This window comes from Schistocerca nitens, chromosome 4, assembly GCF_023898315.1.
Source record: "Schistocerca nitens isolate TAMUIC-IGC-003100 chromosome 4, iqSchNite1.1, whole genome shotgun sequence".
Taxonomy (NCBI): Eukaryota; Metazoa; Arthropoda; class Insecta; order Orthoptera; family Acrididae; genus Schistocerca; species Schistocerca nitens.
In genome coordinates, this window is record NC_064617.1 from 594,723,745 (window position 1) to 594,742,274 (window position 18,530).

At 42.5% G+C, this 18,530-nt stretch overlaps 1 protein-coding gene across 1 annotated transcript in view; it reads right to left on the reverse strand.

Moving 5' to 3' along the window:
• The window catches only part of LOC126251375 (MAP kinase-activating death domain protein), a 595,744-nt gene that overhangs the window by 222,663 nt on the left and 354,551 nt on the right, over positions 1-18,530 (reverse strand). The window contains exon 25 of the mRNA XM_049951759.1: positions 16,915-17,044. Within this exon, the coding sequence (XP_049807716.1) occupies positions 16,915-17,044 (130 nt within the window). The remainder of the gene's footprint in view (positions 1-16,914; positions 17,045-18,530) is intronic.

The window sequence follows — 18,530 nt, forward strand, 5'->3', positions numbered from 1 at the left end:
GTCATCCTTCTCATCTTTGTTTCCCTTTGTTCCCAGAACAGTAGTTGTGACCTGCCCCTCCAATCTACACTTCTCCTCTCCATCTCTCTTTCCTTCCCAAGGAAGCAAACAATTGTTCTGAAAGCTATGATAGTTCTATGTAATTTTATGCGAGTTTGTCAGAAGTACTCAAAATTTCACTTTCTGAAGATAAGGTAGGTCACCAAATCTGTCTTCCTGGGATTTTATGGTTTTCCCAAGTGAATTTTCCATTTACTAAAAGTCTAAATAAGTTTGTTATTATGATAATGGAAATTCCAGGAAGAAAATGATAATCAATAATCAAGAATGAGCCAAGGCCACAACTCACCTATAGTTAATAAACACAGATATTAAAACACTCCTACCTATGGATGCAGTGACATAGTCAATCTTTTCCACAGACTATAAATTCTATTTTTAAATCATTTCCACGCAGCATACATTCTATTTTGAAATCAACTACAGTTGAATGTTGACCGTTCTTTATTTTTGTTCATTATGCACTTCTAAACAAATACTTGATGAAATCTTCACTGAATGTAATGAAGAATGAGTAGCTGGATTCATGTTGAGTTGAATGAAATAGTGACTGCACCTATTTCAACAAGCAAGAATTTATTGACTCAGAAACCATTAAAAGTCAATAGGTGCTAAGAAAACATTACATGCCCGCCACTTTGTAGCAATTCTGGATATGTGGGGTGCCACATTGTCCTGCTGGAATTGCCCAAGTCCATCGGAATACACAATGAACATTAACAGACGCAGGTGATCAGACAGGATACTTATGTAGTTGTCACCTGTCAGAGTCTTATCCAGATATATCAGGGGTCCCACATCACTCCAACTACACATGCCCCACACCATTACAGAGCCTCCACCAACTTGAACAGTCCCTTGCTGACATGCAGGATCTCTGGATTCCATACCCATACACTTCCATCTGCTTGATACAATTTGAAACGAGACTTGTTCGGCCAGGCAACATGTTTCCAGCCATCAACAGTCCAATGTCAGCGTTGATGGGCAAGGTGTAAATCTTTGTGTCATCAAGGGTACACTAGTGGGCCTTTGGCTCCAAAAGCCAATATAGTTGATGTTTCATTGAATGGCTCACATGCTGACACTTGTTGATGGCTCAGCATTGAAATCTACAGCAATTTGTGGAAGGGTTGCACTTCTGTCATGTTCTTTTCAGTCATCATTGGTCCTGTTCTTGCAGGGTCCTTTACTGGAAGCATCAATGTTGGAAACTTGATATTTTAACAGATTCATGATATTCATGGTACATTTGTGAAATGGTGATACAGGAAAATCCACACTTCATTGCTACCTCGGAGATGCTGTAGCCCATCACTTGTACGCTGTACATTCAAACTCACTTAAGTCTTGATAACCTGCCTTTGTAGCAGCAGTAACAGATCTGACAACTGCGCCAGACACTTGTTGTCTTATATAAACACTGCCAACCAAAGCACTGTATTCTGCTTGTTTACATATCTCTGTATTTGATTATGCATGCCTATACCAGTTTCTTTGCCACTTCAGAGTATACGTGCCTACATGTGCCTTTCAACAGTTCTGCACTTCTACATTTCAGTGAGTTGCTTCCTATACTACATAAATTATTCACATTCTACCTGGATTGTCCATACAGTATATGATTCGTACATAACAATTAATATTGATAACAGCCATGGTAAAGCCCAACCTCAGATGTTCACTTTTAAAGCCAGAAATAAAAATGAATGATATTTAGGAGGTTATAATCTGCATATAGGTTGTCTGTTAAATGAACTGACTTGGCCATCAGTTAGTGTACAAAGAGAACCATTTTATCATGTGGCACATCATAATGATAATGTGCATTTACTTCACACTGTCTCTACTGAAGCAAATGTTATTATGCCTAGGAATGAAACTGATATTTCGATAACATTACTCATCGAAAGTAGCCAAAAGTTTCATCAATTATTTTCCAGATTTACACAAAAGATAACCAATTTTCAACTGCTACATACTTACTACCTTTATTTTACTTAGTAGCTGTTTACCATTAGTACTTTCTAACATTCACTGTTTCTGAGTAATTTTAATCTAAATTAACATTAAAAACAGTCTTAGATTTCAGAAAGCTCTTTGTTGGCTCAAAAATTACGCATTTCATACAGGTAGGGCATCATCAGTTATTTCATGCAATCTGAGTTGTCATTCATAGCAGCACAGTGTAAGGCCACGCACAAAAACTGTCAATATGGCCCCATAGCAAACTGCTGGTGTCCTATCCACACTCACACAGTGTATACACAGTGGATCACAAGAAATTTTATGATTGGAATCTGCTGTATGTTGGAGGTGTGTTGAGTAATTCAATTACACTAATTCAGTCAAGGGAATCTGATACAATTTTATTATTTTTTCATAGTCGGTACCATAGCAATGAACTTATTAAAAGAACGTGGCATTTTCCACTTTTTCTGTATTAATTAATTAAATGCCAACATCTTTATTACATTTGTCAGATGCTTTTATTTGGTTAGGATAAATAGTTGTGGCATCGATAGGTCACATCGACCACACAAATTACAATCTTTGTAACATGAACTGCTCTGACAAGCCACCATGTTTCATTCAGTCTGCCTTTGTACTTCATGCAGGGTTCATGTGTATCAGTCTTTATGGTAAAATACATGTGTATATAGAAAACTTGGGAACTGTTTATTGTGTATATTACAATCCATATCCAGAATCCCATATTGGTGACCCCGGACAAAAAGTTCTACGTCTTCCGCGACTGGTCGTATAGAATCAACAGGTTTCACGTACAATGCCATGGTTACACCACCGAACATTCTTTACGAAGATTTGGAGGCCCAGCTCTTACAACCAGACAACACAATCCTCCGCTGTCAGTTATTTCACAGCTAACAGACAATGATCTAGGATCTTCGAGGAGGATAACCTCTACTTTAGCAACTCCACAACAACCGAGTGTTACGCAGATATCTCAGACAATGGACTCAGGTTTTGTTACACCAGATTACGCACAAGAATAAATGAAAAGTGAAGTGGACGATCTATTAAATAGTGTGACGATCAATTGCTTGTACAAAGTTCAAAGGGACCAAAATTCGCACACGTGCTTCTATCCTCTACACACCACGACGTCAGTTACAGTAGTGCCGTGTGCAACGCCGCCATTTGTGCAAAACACACATGCATTCAACTATTACCAAGCTCCACCAGCCTCGCCTTCTTTTCAAATCAGTAACAGATATTTTTATGCCTCCAGTTCACCAGAACAAACCACCGGATCGGCAGCCCAGTTTCGCGACCACGTGGGTACGAGTGCACTCAACATAGCCTCTTCACCCAGCAATGTAGTACTATGACAGTGCGACAGCCAACAGATTTCACCAGTGTTTTATGATCCTACCACAAAGGGTGCATAACCAGAGTGTGCGGAAAACTCTCATTGTTGCCACTTTAAGATCGAGGCCACCCCCCACCCCCACAGGGGGCCTTGATTCTGACCACACAACCGCTCACTCCTTCTGCAGCACCATCTGTGTCTGCCACACCAGCCTTCCGTGTCATTTCCGAGTTCGACAATGTCAGTGCTATTCCTGCAATTTCCGGTCCAAATTACAGCCCCTCATTACACCCTGCTCGCCTGTTCACTTCCACAGTACCAACTATGCCTGCCGTGTCATGTTTTCAGGCATCTTCAGAGACTATACAACCAGCCACTGTTCTGAACGTGTGTGCTAGTAACATTTCCGCTCCAGTGATGCCGGACCCTAGCATGAACTCTTGTGCAGCGGGACTGCAGGCCTTCCAAGACACGCTGAAGCCACCTACATCTCCACCTCCAGTGCGCCTACCCTAGCTACCTCCCCTTCACAAGGACAATCCAGTTTCATGGTTTGCACTGCTGGAGCACCTCTTTGAGCTGCATCAAGTGACTGATGACAACTCCAAGTTCCTATGTTTGGTCACACACCTTCACGACCACTTGGATTTAATTTGTGATCTCCTACTTTTGCCTCCACCACCACCGAAGTACGAGTTCGCCAAGAAAATAATATTGGACCTTCTTCCTGCCTGCCACAGGAATTGATAATCAAGATTCTGTATGAAGAGCACCTGGGGGACCACACTCCGTCACAACTTTGGTGCTGCCTCATGTTACTCATGAGTGAACACATGATGCCAGACGTCACCCTGTGGGCGGTATGTTCTGCCAAGTTACCTACTGACCTACAGATACACCTACTGCCGCACTCTTTTGAGTCTATCGGTTCTCGCCTACACATCGCAGATCAGCTGTATGCGCTCCTGCACCAGAAACACCCAGCTCATCCACCATCGCTGTGTGACACTACACCTCCTGTTTACTGGCTGTCTGCAGGCAGGGGCAGAGCCCATTCTGCTTCCACACCTTCTATGCCGCCAGGCAGTACTCATTTGCCCTCTCCTCTTTCTGAGCACTCAAGAATCATCCATGCTCCATACATCCTGGTTTATGTCCCAGAACAGATCAACGAGGACAAGCCTGCCCCGCTATCACAGTCACTGCCACCAACCACATCCGGCTCATCCATACTGTTGGTACCACAAGATTTTTGGGGCTGAGGCAAAGAAGTTCACGTTACCTTGTTAACACCCAATGCTGACCACAGGAACTAAGTGACGCCGAGTCCTGCGGGGAACTTCACAGACATCCCCTAACATTGCACACTGTCCACTCGTCCCCTCAGCTGTGCGGTCATTTATACGTGACAGACATTTCATCGCAGTTTGTCTACCTAATTGACACTGGCGTTGACATGTCTATCATAACTCGATCATTGGCTGCTGCCGACTTTTCACTGATGTAGTCTCTCCTACGAGCTGTCAACGCATCAATGTTACAAACTGTCGATTCTGTGAAAGTAATGGTGCACTTATCCCCTTCTCAGCATTTTCCGTGGACATGCTACATCGCCTACATCGACGAACCAATTCTCGGTATGGATTTTTTTGTCCCATTACAAGCTCTCCCCAAATGTAGTCCAGTGTTCAGTGTTACACCACCTGTCTAACACTCAGATACCGTACTCCGGCACCCACTCTCCTCATTCTGTTTCCGCCTTAACATGGGATTTAGTCCATGAGTGTTCCACCCTCGCGGGCAAGATTGTGACCTGCATCATTAACCTACTTTCAGAATACAACTCAGCGGTGCACCTCTGCCGGGAGAACAACGACCTGAAACAATGCATTGCTCACACTTACAATGAGCTCACTGCGGCCCGCACCTTGCTTATGAAACTGCAATCTGCAGTTCCTTTACTGGATCGAACTTCATTGCCAAGCATCAGTTTGAACACTCATCAGGTTAGTTCAAAAACATTCATTGCGTGTGACGATTTGTGTTCAGTGACCTCCACACCGCCCAAGCACCCACACAGCTCACGTAATAGGCATGTGACTTTCATGCTGCCTTTTCTCACTCGCGCTAATGGCTACACCTCATCACGGCCCACTCGTCGCAAAACTCAATGTCAGAATGGTACCCAGCCTTGTGTGCAGTTCTCAGTCTCTTCCATCACTGAATCACTGACGGAATGACACACAAGATAATTACTACTGTCGGCCCTCTTATTAGCCACAAGGTTAGACACCTCAACCCCATTAAGTTGTGCGTGGCCCAGCAGCAAATTAACTAACTTCTGGAGGCAGGCATTCGACAGCCATCGGACAGCAATTGGTCTTCACCAATTCACCTCGTCACCAAACACAATGGTTCGTTTTGAATGTGTGGTGATTACAGACGTTTAAATGCTCCCACTGTCATAGACAATTACCCTGTGCCAAACATAAATGACTTCACTCATATGTTATCGGGTGCCACAATCTTCAGTGTGATTGACGGCAAACATGCTTATCAACAGATTCCCATAGTGCCGGAAGACATTCCAAAGACTGTGATCATCTTGCCACTCAGTTTGTTCAAGTACAACTTCATGCCATTCGGTTTAAAGAATGTGACACAAACATGACAATGTTTCACTGACTCAATCTTATGAAAATTCGAGTTCTGCTTCGCATACCTGGATGACACACTCATTTTCAGCAAATCGACTGAAGACCATGAAGATCATTTATCCCAAGTCCTCCAGACTTTGGCATCCAACTATGTCAAGGTCAACAAAGAAAAATTCCAATTGCGTCAGTCTTCTGTGACATTTCTGGATTACACACTGTCTCCACAGACAGAATACAGCCTCCCAAATCCTACGTGCAGGTTATCATGTCATTGCCACCCCCAGCTACATACAAAGAACTCAGACGTTTCTTAGGTACTATAAATTATTACTGCTGTTATCTACCTCCTGCTGGCATCATGCAGGCCCCGCTAATGGACTCATTCTCCACCAAACAATCTTTGGGCGTTAAACCAGTCCGTTGGACTGAACCCATGCTAGAGGCCTTCAGGGCTCTTAAAACAGCTTTAGCTCACGCAGTCATACTCACCCACCTGATCCATCTGCCGACTTGTTCACCACTACAGACACCAGTGACATCGTGGTCGGGGCAGTATTACAACAGAGCAAAGACGACACAGTTTCACCACCTCATTTATTCTCTAAAATACTGTCTACAGCACAGAAGAAATATTCCGCTTTTGATAGAGAGCTTCTGGTGGTGTATGAGGCTGTCAAACATTTCCGCACTGACATCGAGGGCCATCCTTACTTCATTCTTACTGATCACAAACCACTGGCGGACGCCTTCTGCAATCCGCCAGAGGATCTTCCTCCCCGACGCTTCTGTGACTTCGACCTGGTCTCTCAATTTACTACAGACGTACGCTACATCAAAGGCGCGGAGAACATCCCCACTGATTTCATCTCGCGGATCAATGCTGTTTCAAGTATCATCAATTTATCCGACCTCGCCGCTCTACAGGCTTCGGATGAGGACACTCGGGGCCTGCTCATCGACCCACAGTCTTTGCTCATGTTTACCAAGGCTAAGTTACCTGGCATTTCAGACGAACTGTGATGCGACTCTTCTACGGGCATTCTGTGGCCTTTGCTCCCGCCCACAATGCGCCGACAGGTTTTCGACGCCTTGCATAATCTCGCCCACCTCAGCATCTGAGCCACCATTCGTCAACGAGCGTTTAGTGTGGAAAGATGTGAAACAGGACTGTCAAACATAGGCACACAGCTGCATTTCCTGTCAACGAACCAAAATAGGGCGTCACACCTCTCCACCACTCGGCAAGTTTGACATCCCTAAGTGACATTTCCGTCATGTACAAAAGGATCTTATCGGTCCCCTGCCTCCATTGGAGGGCCACAGGTATATCCTGTCCACAACAGACTGAATGTCTCATTGGGTGGAAGCTATCCCCTTACCCACCATCACAGCAGAAACTGTGACCAAGGGTTTCGTTTCTTCTTGGATCACTAGGTTCGGCTGCCCGTACACCATCACAACCGACCACGGTCGACAGTTCGAATCTACACTTTTTACGATTCTCTGTAATCTTTGCTGTATTAAAAAGATCCATACAACAGCCTACCACCCGCAAAGCAACGGGTTGGTGAAACGATGGCACTGCACCCTTAAAACTGAACTCAAGTGTCACAACTGTCTCTGGTTGCAGCACTTCCTTGGGTGTTGCTGAGCCTACGTTCTACATTTAAACCAGATTTTCATGGGACAATTTCCGAATTTGTTTTCGGTGAAAACCCGGTTTTACCAGGGGAACTAATTCTCCCCCAAGATCCTGGAGATTCCCCCACCTTCCCAGACTTTATCGGAAGGATGCATTCACACTTTAGAAACACCCGGACAGCCATTCCCCACCTGACACTTACGTGCCGACTGCACACAGCACTTACTTACACATCATGCTCAGGAACGACTCTGTCAGACAACCCTTACAACCTCCTTACCTCGGCCGCTTCAAATTACTCCGGAGGGGTGAGATGACGTTCGACATTATGATAAAAGATCCCTACACACGCTCAAGCCTGCCTTCGTAGACCCCGACACCCCTCTGCCATCCCAGTTGGACTGCCCGAGCACATGTTCTTTTGACAAACCCGCTAACAAGTCCAAGCAACCTACAGTTGGGTTTTCTCCATCCAATGAGTCACCACCACAGCTCGCGGGTTGCTCAGGCATGTCATCATCATCCCTCTCACAGGTTTTGAAGACATTTCAGGTACTAGAGACGCGGACACCCCGTACTTCATATTGCGTCGCAATGTACCACCTGACCGCGTCAATGACATGTCGTTTAAGGTGTTATATAATCATGTTCTTCTACTGCTCACCGACAGCACAGACCCAACCCTCACTGACGAACTCAGTGTCAAGATAGAGCACAGCTTGTCTCTCCCACAGGAGTGCGACCCATCATGTATTCGAGCTTTCATTTCTTCGGACGGCTCAGTATGCATTCGGGGAAGGCACACTCACACGCTGCCTCCTCTCCCATACCGCTACTCCCGAGTTGGCTGATGCATTAGTCCTCCCCGCTGCTTTTTGGATTACGAGTTGGACCGGCAGCCGCTCGTCACTCCTTCATACACCGACTCGACGGAGATGGAGCTTCCGGTCGTGTGCCTGCCAACTTGCACCACTCACGCCGAAGCTGACACCCACACGACCCCCCCTCAGTGGTCATAGGCTGTACTCTGTACTGCAGTGTACGGAGGGGGCGGGGGGGGGGGGGGGGGGGGAGGCTGTGTGGCATCAATAGGTCACATGAACCACACAAATTACAATCTTTGGAACATGAACTGCTCTGACGAGCCGCCACGATTAATTCAGTCTGCCTTTGTACTTCATGCAGTGTTCATATGTATCAGTCTTTATGGTAAAATATATGTGTATATAGAAAACTTGGGAACTGTTTATTATGTATATTATGATCTGTATCCAGATTTCCATATAGTGTTCAGCCACAGAGATTTACATAATTTAGACAACAGATAAATCACTCAGAGGGTTATATGTTATAATACATTCAGAAATAGAGGATGAAGGAGCTAAGACATGCCACCCCAAATATATAAAGAATGAATAAGTATACCATGGTGCGATTTTTGCCAAGTTATAGTGGAAAATATGATGAATTACCTGATATTCGTAAATAACTTTTATCATTTATATATGCCAAAATATGATACCAACTTCGTTGTTTTCTACTGAAACTACATACTTTTTTCTGTGGTACTTGAAAGAATCTTCTAATAGAACTTCAATGAGTTAACATGTATGGGACATAGCCACATAGAATCACGATAACAGCACCACCAACCACTGTCCTGACATCAGGAGGAGAGGTTCCACAAACACCTGTACTACTATACCACATGTCAGAAAACACGTAACTCAAGCAAGGTTTAAGTGTTTATTATTATGGCTATCATGCCAGTGCCCAAAATGTTCGCCTAGAGCATTGCTGCACACTATAAAGTGATTCTGTAGAAACAATACTGTGTGTAGAATTTCATTTGGAGTTAACCAGAACAAAGGCCCATGTTATAAGGCAATTCATGGCTCCAGGAGTTGCCAGTGTTTCCTAATAGAGGTCTTCTTTTACCTTTCCTAATAGAGCTCTTGTTTTAATTTTTTCACCACAGATAAAAGTATGAAATGTTACATTTGGTGAGTGTCCATATCATTTTGTGTTTCCTGAACAAACATTCCAGTGCTCTCCAAATGTTCTCTAAAGTGGGGGTCTGTCATTACATATGTGGAATAGGAGGGACATATGTCATGTTGGTATAACACTGATTGCTTTATATCAAGTGGGATATCTTCCAGTACGTGCAACAGCAGCATGTCTTAAAAGTTCGAGATACCTAAGTGTATTTAGATTCTATCAATAAAACGGGGACCAATTATGTGTGTGTCCAGAAACATAAGCACTGAATGTTGAGAGAGAGAAAAAAATGTTTTATCTATTTCTTGGAGTCAGTATGCATTTTCAACTGACAATTGGTGCATACTGCAAAGATTGACTTGCCCATCATTTGTAAACAATACTTGTCCGTTAAACAAAATTCTGAAGAGACATGCTGCATCATTTTCACTTTTCATAGATAACATTCAGAAAACTGTAACAAATTTTGAAGGTCACTGTTATGAAACTGTAGATGTACCAGAATGTGAAGGGTATGAAATATGGTGAAATGAAGTGCTCACAAAACACTTCTTTGGTTGATCCCTCTCGAACTACTGAGATGCCTCCTTTTGATATTTGCATTATGTGCTACTGCTGGCATAATGTCATCATTAGAGACCAGTTTATATTATATTATATTTTCTTCTTATAAAACTGTTTTGAGTACTGAACACACAATCTTACTACTGAACATTTGGAACAGTACTTGATCATTTATGTTTACAATAATAGAAAAATATAAAATAAATTGTAAATGATGCTTTGGTCCAATAGTATTAATTAAAAGTTAATGCTGTTCAAAAAAATTCATGATTATATGTTGTTTATTAAATAAAATGTTATGGAGTTTTTGAGCATGCCCCTCTGCATGTGATATATCTCAAAGTTTGTCCTGTACATATTGATTGTTTCACTGCTACTCACTCACATCGCATCCGCTTGTTACCGACAACAATAGCAAAGAAGGAACAATTCTTGAAACATGGTATGCAAATTTTCAGAAAATAATCCCAGAAAGGCCCCTTTCCTAAACTCTCTCAGAAAGTATTCTGAAAATGATATCAGCATGCTAAATGTACCGATTTTTCGCATGGCTGGCACTCTTCTTCACAAGTGATATGCACAGGTTCGACTTTGAGATATAATGCACGCAGTAACTACCATGTTTCTTTATTATTTGATCTTGCATATTTTGACACTTTTCATGCATTTTTAAACATTTTCATGCATCATCATCATCATCATCACCATCATCATCATCATCATCATTTAAGACTGATTATGCCTTTCGGCGTTCAGTCTGGAGCATAGCCCCCCTTATAAAATTCCTCCATGATCCCCAATTCAGTGCTAACATTGGTGCCTCTTCTGATGTTAAACCTATTACTTCAAAATCATTCTTAACCGAATCCAGGTACCTTGTCCTTGGTCTGCCCTGACTCCTCCAACCCTCTACTGCTGAACTTGGGTAACCTTGCTTCTCCCATGCGTGTAACATGACCCCACCATCTAGGCCTGTTCGCCCTGACTGCTACATCTATAGAGTTCATTCCCAGTTTTTCTTTGATTTCCTCACTGTGGACACCCTCCTGCCATTGTTCCCATCTACTAGTACCTGCAATCATCCTAGCTACTTTCATATCCGTAACCTCAACCTTCTTGATGAGGTAACCTGAATCCACCCAGCTTTCGCTCCCATACAACAAAGTTGGTCGAAAGATTGAACGGTGCACAGATAACTTGGTACTGACTTCCTTCTTGCAGAAGAGAGTAGATCGTAGCTGAGCGCTCACTGCATTAGCTTTGCTACATCTCGCTTCCAGTTCTTTCACTATGTTGCCATCCTGTGAGAATACGCATCCTAAGTACTTGAAACCATCCACCTGTTCTAACTTTGTTCCTCCTATTTGGCACTCAATCCGTTTACATTTCTTTCCCACTGACATTACTTTCGTTTTGGAGATGCTAATCTTCATACCACAGTCTTGCATTTCTGATCTAGCTCTGAAATATTACTCTGCAAACTTTCAATCGAATCTGCCATCACAACTAAGTCATCCGCATATGCAAGACTGCTTATTTTGTGTTCACATATCTTAATCTCACATAGACAGTCTATTGTTTTCAACATATGATCCATAAATAATATGAACAACAGTGGAGACAGGTTGCAGCCTTGTCTTACCCCTGAAACTACTCTGAACCATGAACTCAATTTACTGTCATCTCTAACTGCTGCCTGACTATCCATGTAGAGACCTTTAATTGCTTGCAAAAGTTTGCCTCCTATTCCATAATCTCGTAGAACAGACAATAACTTCCTCCTAGGAACCCGATCATATGCCTTTTCTAGATCTATAAAGCATAGATAGAATTCCCTGTTCCGCTCATAACACTTCTCCATTATTTGCTGTAAGCTAAAGATCTGGTCCTGACAACCTCTAAGAGGCCTAAACCCACACTGATTTTCATCCAATTGGTCCTCAACTAATACTCGCACTTTCCTTTCAACAATATCTGAGAAGATTTTACCCACAAGGCTGATTAAAGAGATACCTCTGTAGTTGTTACAATCTTTTCTGTTTCCATGTTTAAAGATTGGTGTGATTACTACTTTTGTCCAGTCTGATGGAACCTGTCCCGACTCCCAGGCCAATTCAATTATCCTGCGTAGCCATTTAAGACCTGACATTCCACTGTATTTCATGAGTTCCAACTTAATTTCATCCACCCCAGCTGCTTTATTGCACTGCAATCTATTGACCATTTTCTCCACTTCCTCAAATGTGATCCTATTTCCATCATCATTCCTATCCCATTCTACCTCAAAATCTGAAACATTACTGATCATATTTTCACTTTCACTGAGCAACTCTTCAAACTAATAATGTAATTAGCAGTCTTCGAAAGGGAGGCAAGAAGTAAATTTTCATGCATATTTTAAGGTTTTTATGGTGCGTATAATACGGTCTCTAGTTATCATTTATTACATCAGTTGCTCTTCTTTTTCCTTGGTGTATTTTATTCTCCACACATCCAGTTTCTAGAACCTTTTTTTATAATGTTTCCAAAGACAGACTGTTCGTGCCTGGCATGATCTGGATACACTTCAATATACAACCGCACCGCTGCTCTAACAGATTGACGAGATTCACTATAAATGATATTCACTTTTTCGACTGTCATGTATGTCATATACATTTTCAAAGACTCAACATGTTTACGAGCAAGTTATCTAATTGCTGCAACAGCAGAACACAGACTGATAGGCTCCAAGCACACAGGTAAACACAAGAACAATACTTAAGTTACATGTTTACTTACATTTGGTATAAATAGGGAAGATGCTTGCAGAATCTCTTCTTGTGAAGGCAGGTCAGTTGTTTGTGGTGCTATTATCTTGATTCTATTTAATCAAATCCTATACATGTTAAGTCATTGAAGTTCTCTTAGAAGCTTCTTTCAAATGTCACAGAAAAATTATAGTTCCATTACAATAAAAACAAAGTAAATGTTGTAATTTGAGATCTCAAATGATAAAAATTACTTGCAAAGATCAGGAAATTTCTCATATTGTCCTCAATAACTTGGCAAATATTGCACCTTGATATATTTATTCATTACGAATATATTTGGGGGTGGCCAGACTTAGCTGCCTCGCCTGTAATTGCAGATAACACTGTTCCAAGTTCTGCTTTCATCAGTTATTTTGCAGAACTGTAGCTTTATGATATGTGGTACAGTGCAATTTACAATTAGAAGAGCACAATTTATACATGGATAAATTGCACATTGCATACCAATTTTGAAATTTAGTTACTTCTCTGCTACTAACCAAAAATGTAATGCAAGATCACTCATAATAATGAGATATTTCTAATTTCTTAGGGAAGCCCTCTCACAACTGATCAATCAGATACAATGTTCAAAATGAGGGGGTTAAAATACTGAAAAGTGTAAATAGTGGAAACCATGCTGAACTCCATATGATAGGCAAAACAGAAAACAAACGAATTGTACTTGTTGCCAGCAACAAGACATAACATTACAGACACAGGTTTTGCAAAACATATTACTGTCACTAAAAATGGAAAGATGTGTGTGGTAAATAGCTAATAAAGTGAGAAAGATAGATGCAGCACACCTCACTCCCAATCCGAAACCTCTGCCCTATCCAAAGGCCTCACCTTCAGCCCCACTCCCAGATTCAACCAAACAGCCCTCGTCAAAGATTTACTGTCCTACACTCGTACTCTCTGCTGGAAATATCACATTGCCACGAAGAAAAATCATCCTAATCCTACTCCTAATGATCCAACTCCCCAAGACACCGTCCAAATTGAACCCTGCCAGGAACAGTTCCGTCCTCCGTCGCAGCGGGACCCACCTCCTCTTCCTCAAAATCACCCTCTCCAAACCTTCCAGGAATTTCTGACTTCCAGCCTTGCATCTCAATCCTTCTTAAAAAACCTTAATCCTACTCCCAACATCACCACTGCTGAAGCCCAGGCTATCCGTGATCTGAAGGCTGACCGATCCATCGTCAATCTTCCGGCGGACTAGGGTTCCACGACCGTGGTACTTGATCGTCGGGAGTATGTGGCTGAGGGACTGCGTCAGCTTTCAGACAACACCACATACAAAGTTTGTCAAAGTAACCCCATTCCCGATGTCCAGGCGGAGCTTCAAGGAATCCTCAGAACCTTAGGCCCCCTGCAAAACCTTTCACGTGACTCCATCAAACTCCTGACCCCACCGACACCCTGCACCCCTACCTTCTACCTTCTTCCTAAAATCCACAAACCCAATCATCCCGGCCACCCCATTGTAGCTGGTTACCAAGCCCCCACAGAATGTATCTCTGCCTACGTAGATCAACACCTTCAACCCATTACATGCAGTCTCCCATCCTTCTTCAAAGACACCAACCACTTTCTCGAACGCCTGGAATCCTTACCCAATCTGTTACCCCCGGAAACCATCCTTGTAACCATTGATGCCACTTCCTTATACACAAATATTCTGCACATCCAGGGCCTTGCTGCGATGGAGCACTTCCTTTCACGCCGATCACCTGCCACCCTACCTACAACCTCTTTCCTCATCACCTTAGCCAGCTTCATCCTGACCCACAACTTCTTCACTTTTGAAGACCAGACATACCAACAATTGAAGGGAACAGCCATGGGTACCAGGATGGCCCCTTCATATGCCAACCTATTCATGGGTCGCTTAGAGGAAGCCTTCTTGGTTACCCAGGCCTGCCAACCCAAAGTTTGGTACAGATTTATTGATGACATCTTCATGATCTGGACTCACAGTGAAGAAGAACTCCAGAATTTCCTCTCCAACCTCAACTCCTTTGGTTCCATCAGATTCACCTGGTCCTACTCCAAATCCCATGCCACTTTCCTTGATGTTGACCTCCACCTGTCCAATGGCCAGCTTCACACGTCCGTCCACATCAAACCCACCAACAAGCAACAGTACCTCCATTACGACAGCTGCCACCCATTCCACATCAAACGGTCCCTTCCCTACAGCCTAGGTCTTCGTGGCAAACGAATCTGCTCCAGTCCGGAATCCCTGAAGCATTACACCAACAACCTGACAACAGCTTTCGCATCCCGCAACTACCCTCCCGACCTGGTACAGAAGCAAATAACCAGAGCCACTTCCTCATCCTCTCAAACCCAGAACCTCCCACAGAAGAACCACAAAAGTGCCCCACTTGTGACAGGATACTTTCCGGGACTTGATCAGATTCTAAATGTGGCTCTCCAGCAGGGATACGACTTCCTCAAATCCTGCCCTGAAATGAGATCCATCCTTCATGAAATCCTCCCCACTCCACCAAGAGTGTCTTTCCGCCGTCCACCTAACCTTCGTAACCTCTTAGTTCATCCCTATGAAATCCCCAAACCACCTTCCCTACCCTCTGGCTCCTACCCTTGTAACTGCCCCCGGTGTAAAACCTGTCCCATGCACCCTCCCACCACCACCTACTCCAGTCCTGTAACCCGGAAGGTGTACACGATCAAAGGCAGAGCCACGTGTGAAAGCACCCACGTGATCTACCAACTGACCTGCCTACACTGTGACGCATTCTATGTGGGAATGACCAGCAACAAACTGTCCATTCGCATGAATGGACACAGGCAGACAGTGTTTGTTGGTAATGAGGATCACCCTGTGGCTAAACATGCCTTGGTGCACGGCCAGCACATCTTGGCACAGTGTTACACCGTCCGGGTTATCTGGATACTTCCCACTAACACCAACCTATCCGAACTCCGGAGATGGGAACTTGCTCTTCAATATATCCTCTCTTCCCGTTATCCACCAGGCCTCAATCTCCGATAATTTCAAGTTGCCGCCACTCATACCTCACCTGTTATTCAACAACATCTTTGCCTCTGCACTTCTGCCTCGACTGACATCTCTGCCCAAACTCTTTGTCTTTAAATATGTCTGCTTGTGTCTGTATATGTGTGGATGGATATGTGTGTGTGTGCGAGTGTATACCCATCCTTTTTTCCCCATAAGGTAAGTCTTTCCGCTCCCGGGATTGGAATGACTCCTTACCCTCTCCCTTAAAACCCACATCCTTTCGTCTTTCCCTCTCCTTCCCTCTTTCCTGATGTTGCGAAAGCTTGAATTTTGTGTGTATAATATATACCAAATGAAAGTGCTGGCAGGTCGACAGACACACAAACGAACACAAACATACACACAAAATTCAAGCTTTCGCAACAAACTTATGCCTCATCAGGAAAGAGGGAAGGAGAGGGAAAGACGAAAGGATGTGGGTTTTAAGGGAGAGGGTAAGGAGTCATTCCAATCCCGGGAGCGGAAAGACTTACCTTAGGGGGAAAAAGGACAGGTATACACTCGCACACACACACATATCCATCCACACATATACAGACACAAGCATATGTCTGCTTGTCTGTATATGTGTGGATGGATATGTGTGTGTGTGCGAGTGTATACCTGTCCTTTTTCCCTCTATTAAAATTTGAGGAAATGAAAGAGAGAAGTGATAAGTACTACATGAATATTGCCAAAAAATTAACATTTTTGAAAAATATTTTCTCATAATAACCTTGCAGAGGAGAGATGGCATTTTTGACAAAAATAATTCATAATCGATAAACTGAAAAGAAGGACAAATAAGCTGTGCATTCAATGCCACTCACCATAAATACCAGCCTGAGATGATTTCCGAGAACTGTCTGGAGGATAAAAATCGGAGTGAGGGGGAAGCTGGAAACCATGCGGGCTCTGCGGGGACTTCAGATTTTCATGACTTCCAAATGGACTTGATGCCTGGAACAGAATGGAAGTTTGTTAGTCATAACAAAGCATTACTGCCTCATCAAATGCTAGTTCTGAGTACAGTTTGAGTTTGTCAGTTTATTCATCAAGGTGTACATAAATACATCAGAAGTTCATAAATGTATAAACCAGTCAAAGCATTTTAAGAGCAGACATTACCTTAAAGAACCTGAAGATTATACAAAAGCCAATGAAAGAAGTTTTCAAGCATCTGTTACAGAGCACTGTTTCCTTTATGTCTATTGTTTCTTATTTACTTTCTAGACTTTAGCATAACATTTTATCGGAAAACATAAATTATTTGAGACTATATAATTGTCATGTAAAGAAAATTATCAGGGTGTACACACAGCCAAACTAAAGAAAATCCTGGCTTTCTCCCAGATTTCCCAGGAAAAAAAAAAATAAATAAATAAACTTTTTCCGGGATGAAAATACACTTTTTACACTTTTTCCTGGTTGGAAGTACACTGTACCCCTGGTGAAAGTATGTTGTTTCCATGTTAACTGGCAATATACTTTCCATTGGAGCTGTAAAACTTATCAATTCTTCGAATGACAAATGTTTTATACACAGGCATAAAACTTCCCAGCACTTTAGGAAATGAAACAGAGTAAAAAAAAAACAATGCATTCTGGAAACATCTTTGATAAGTGGCAACATTTTCACTGCATATTTTCATATTACAGAAGTATAAACAAAACTTCCACCAAATACAGCACTGTAGCTTCCGAAGTGATGAAACTGAGACTGTTATGTGCTTTTGTCAGCCAAACATAGCTCATGTCACGTGATCTTGCCAGACAATGACAGCAGGTATTCAGAGAGTAGAATATGTTATGTAGTCAGCCAACAGCAACCTCACTGTGAAGTAACACGGACACACAAACAGACGAAGCTAATGGTTTAAGTTAATATCCATATAGTATAGCTACAACAAAAGCTAAGCTATCACGTATAATATTGGTTGTCAAAATGATTTAGCCATTTTTTCCATGGGTGTGGTTAGGCAAGATCCTAAGATCACTACTGAATATTTCCGAGAAGCAGGATTATAAATTTCACAGCTATGCCCTGAACATTTAGAGGGATACCTGGTGGAATACATGTTCCATCAAGCACTTCGAGTTTCCCACAGAAAAGCCAGTTACAAGTGAAACCACTTAATAACTCACTTTGTACATTTTTTAAAGGTTTATTTTATTTTTGTCATCATTATTGCATAATTTGTAATCCATGAAAGAATAAAAATAAATATGAAAAACTAACCTTGGATCTTAGTCTTTTTTTAGCATGCCAGAAAAATTTTAAATAGTGGCATAAATGGCTGGTCTTCTGGGACAAACATTGTTGTAAGTGGCTGGTCCACAGTTATTAGTTTTGAATGGTAGTCTAACACTCTGTGATGTAAGAAATTCATTGCACTTTCTCACACATAACATAATTCATCTTGCATAAAATGAACTTTATCTTGAA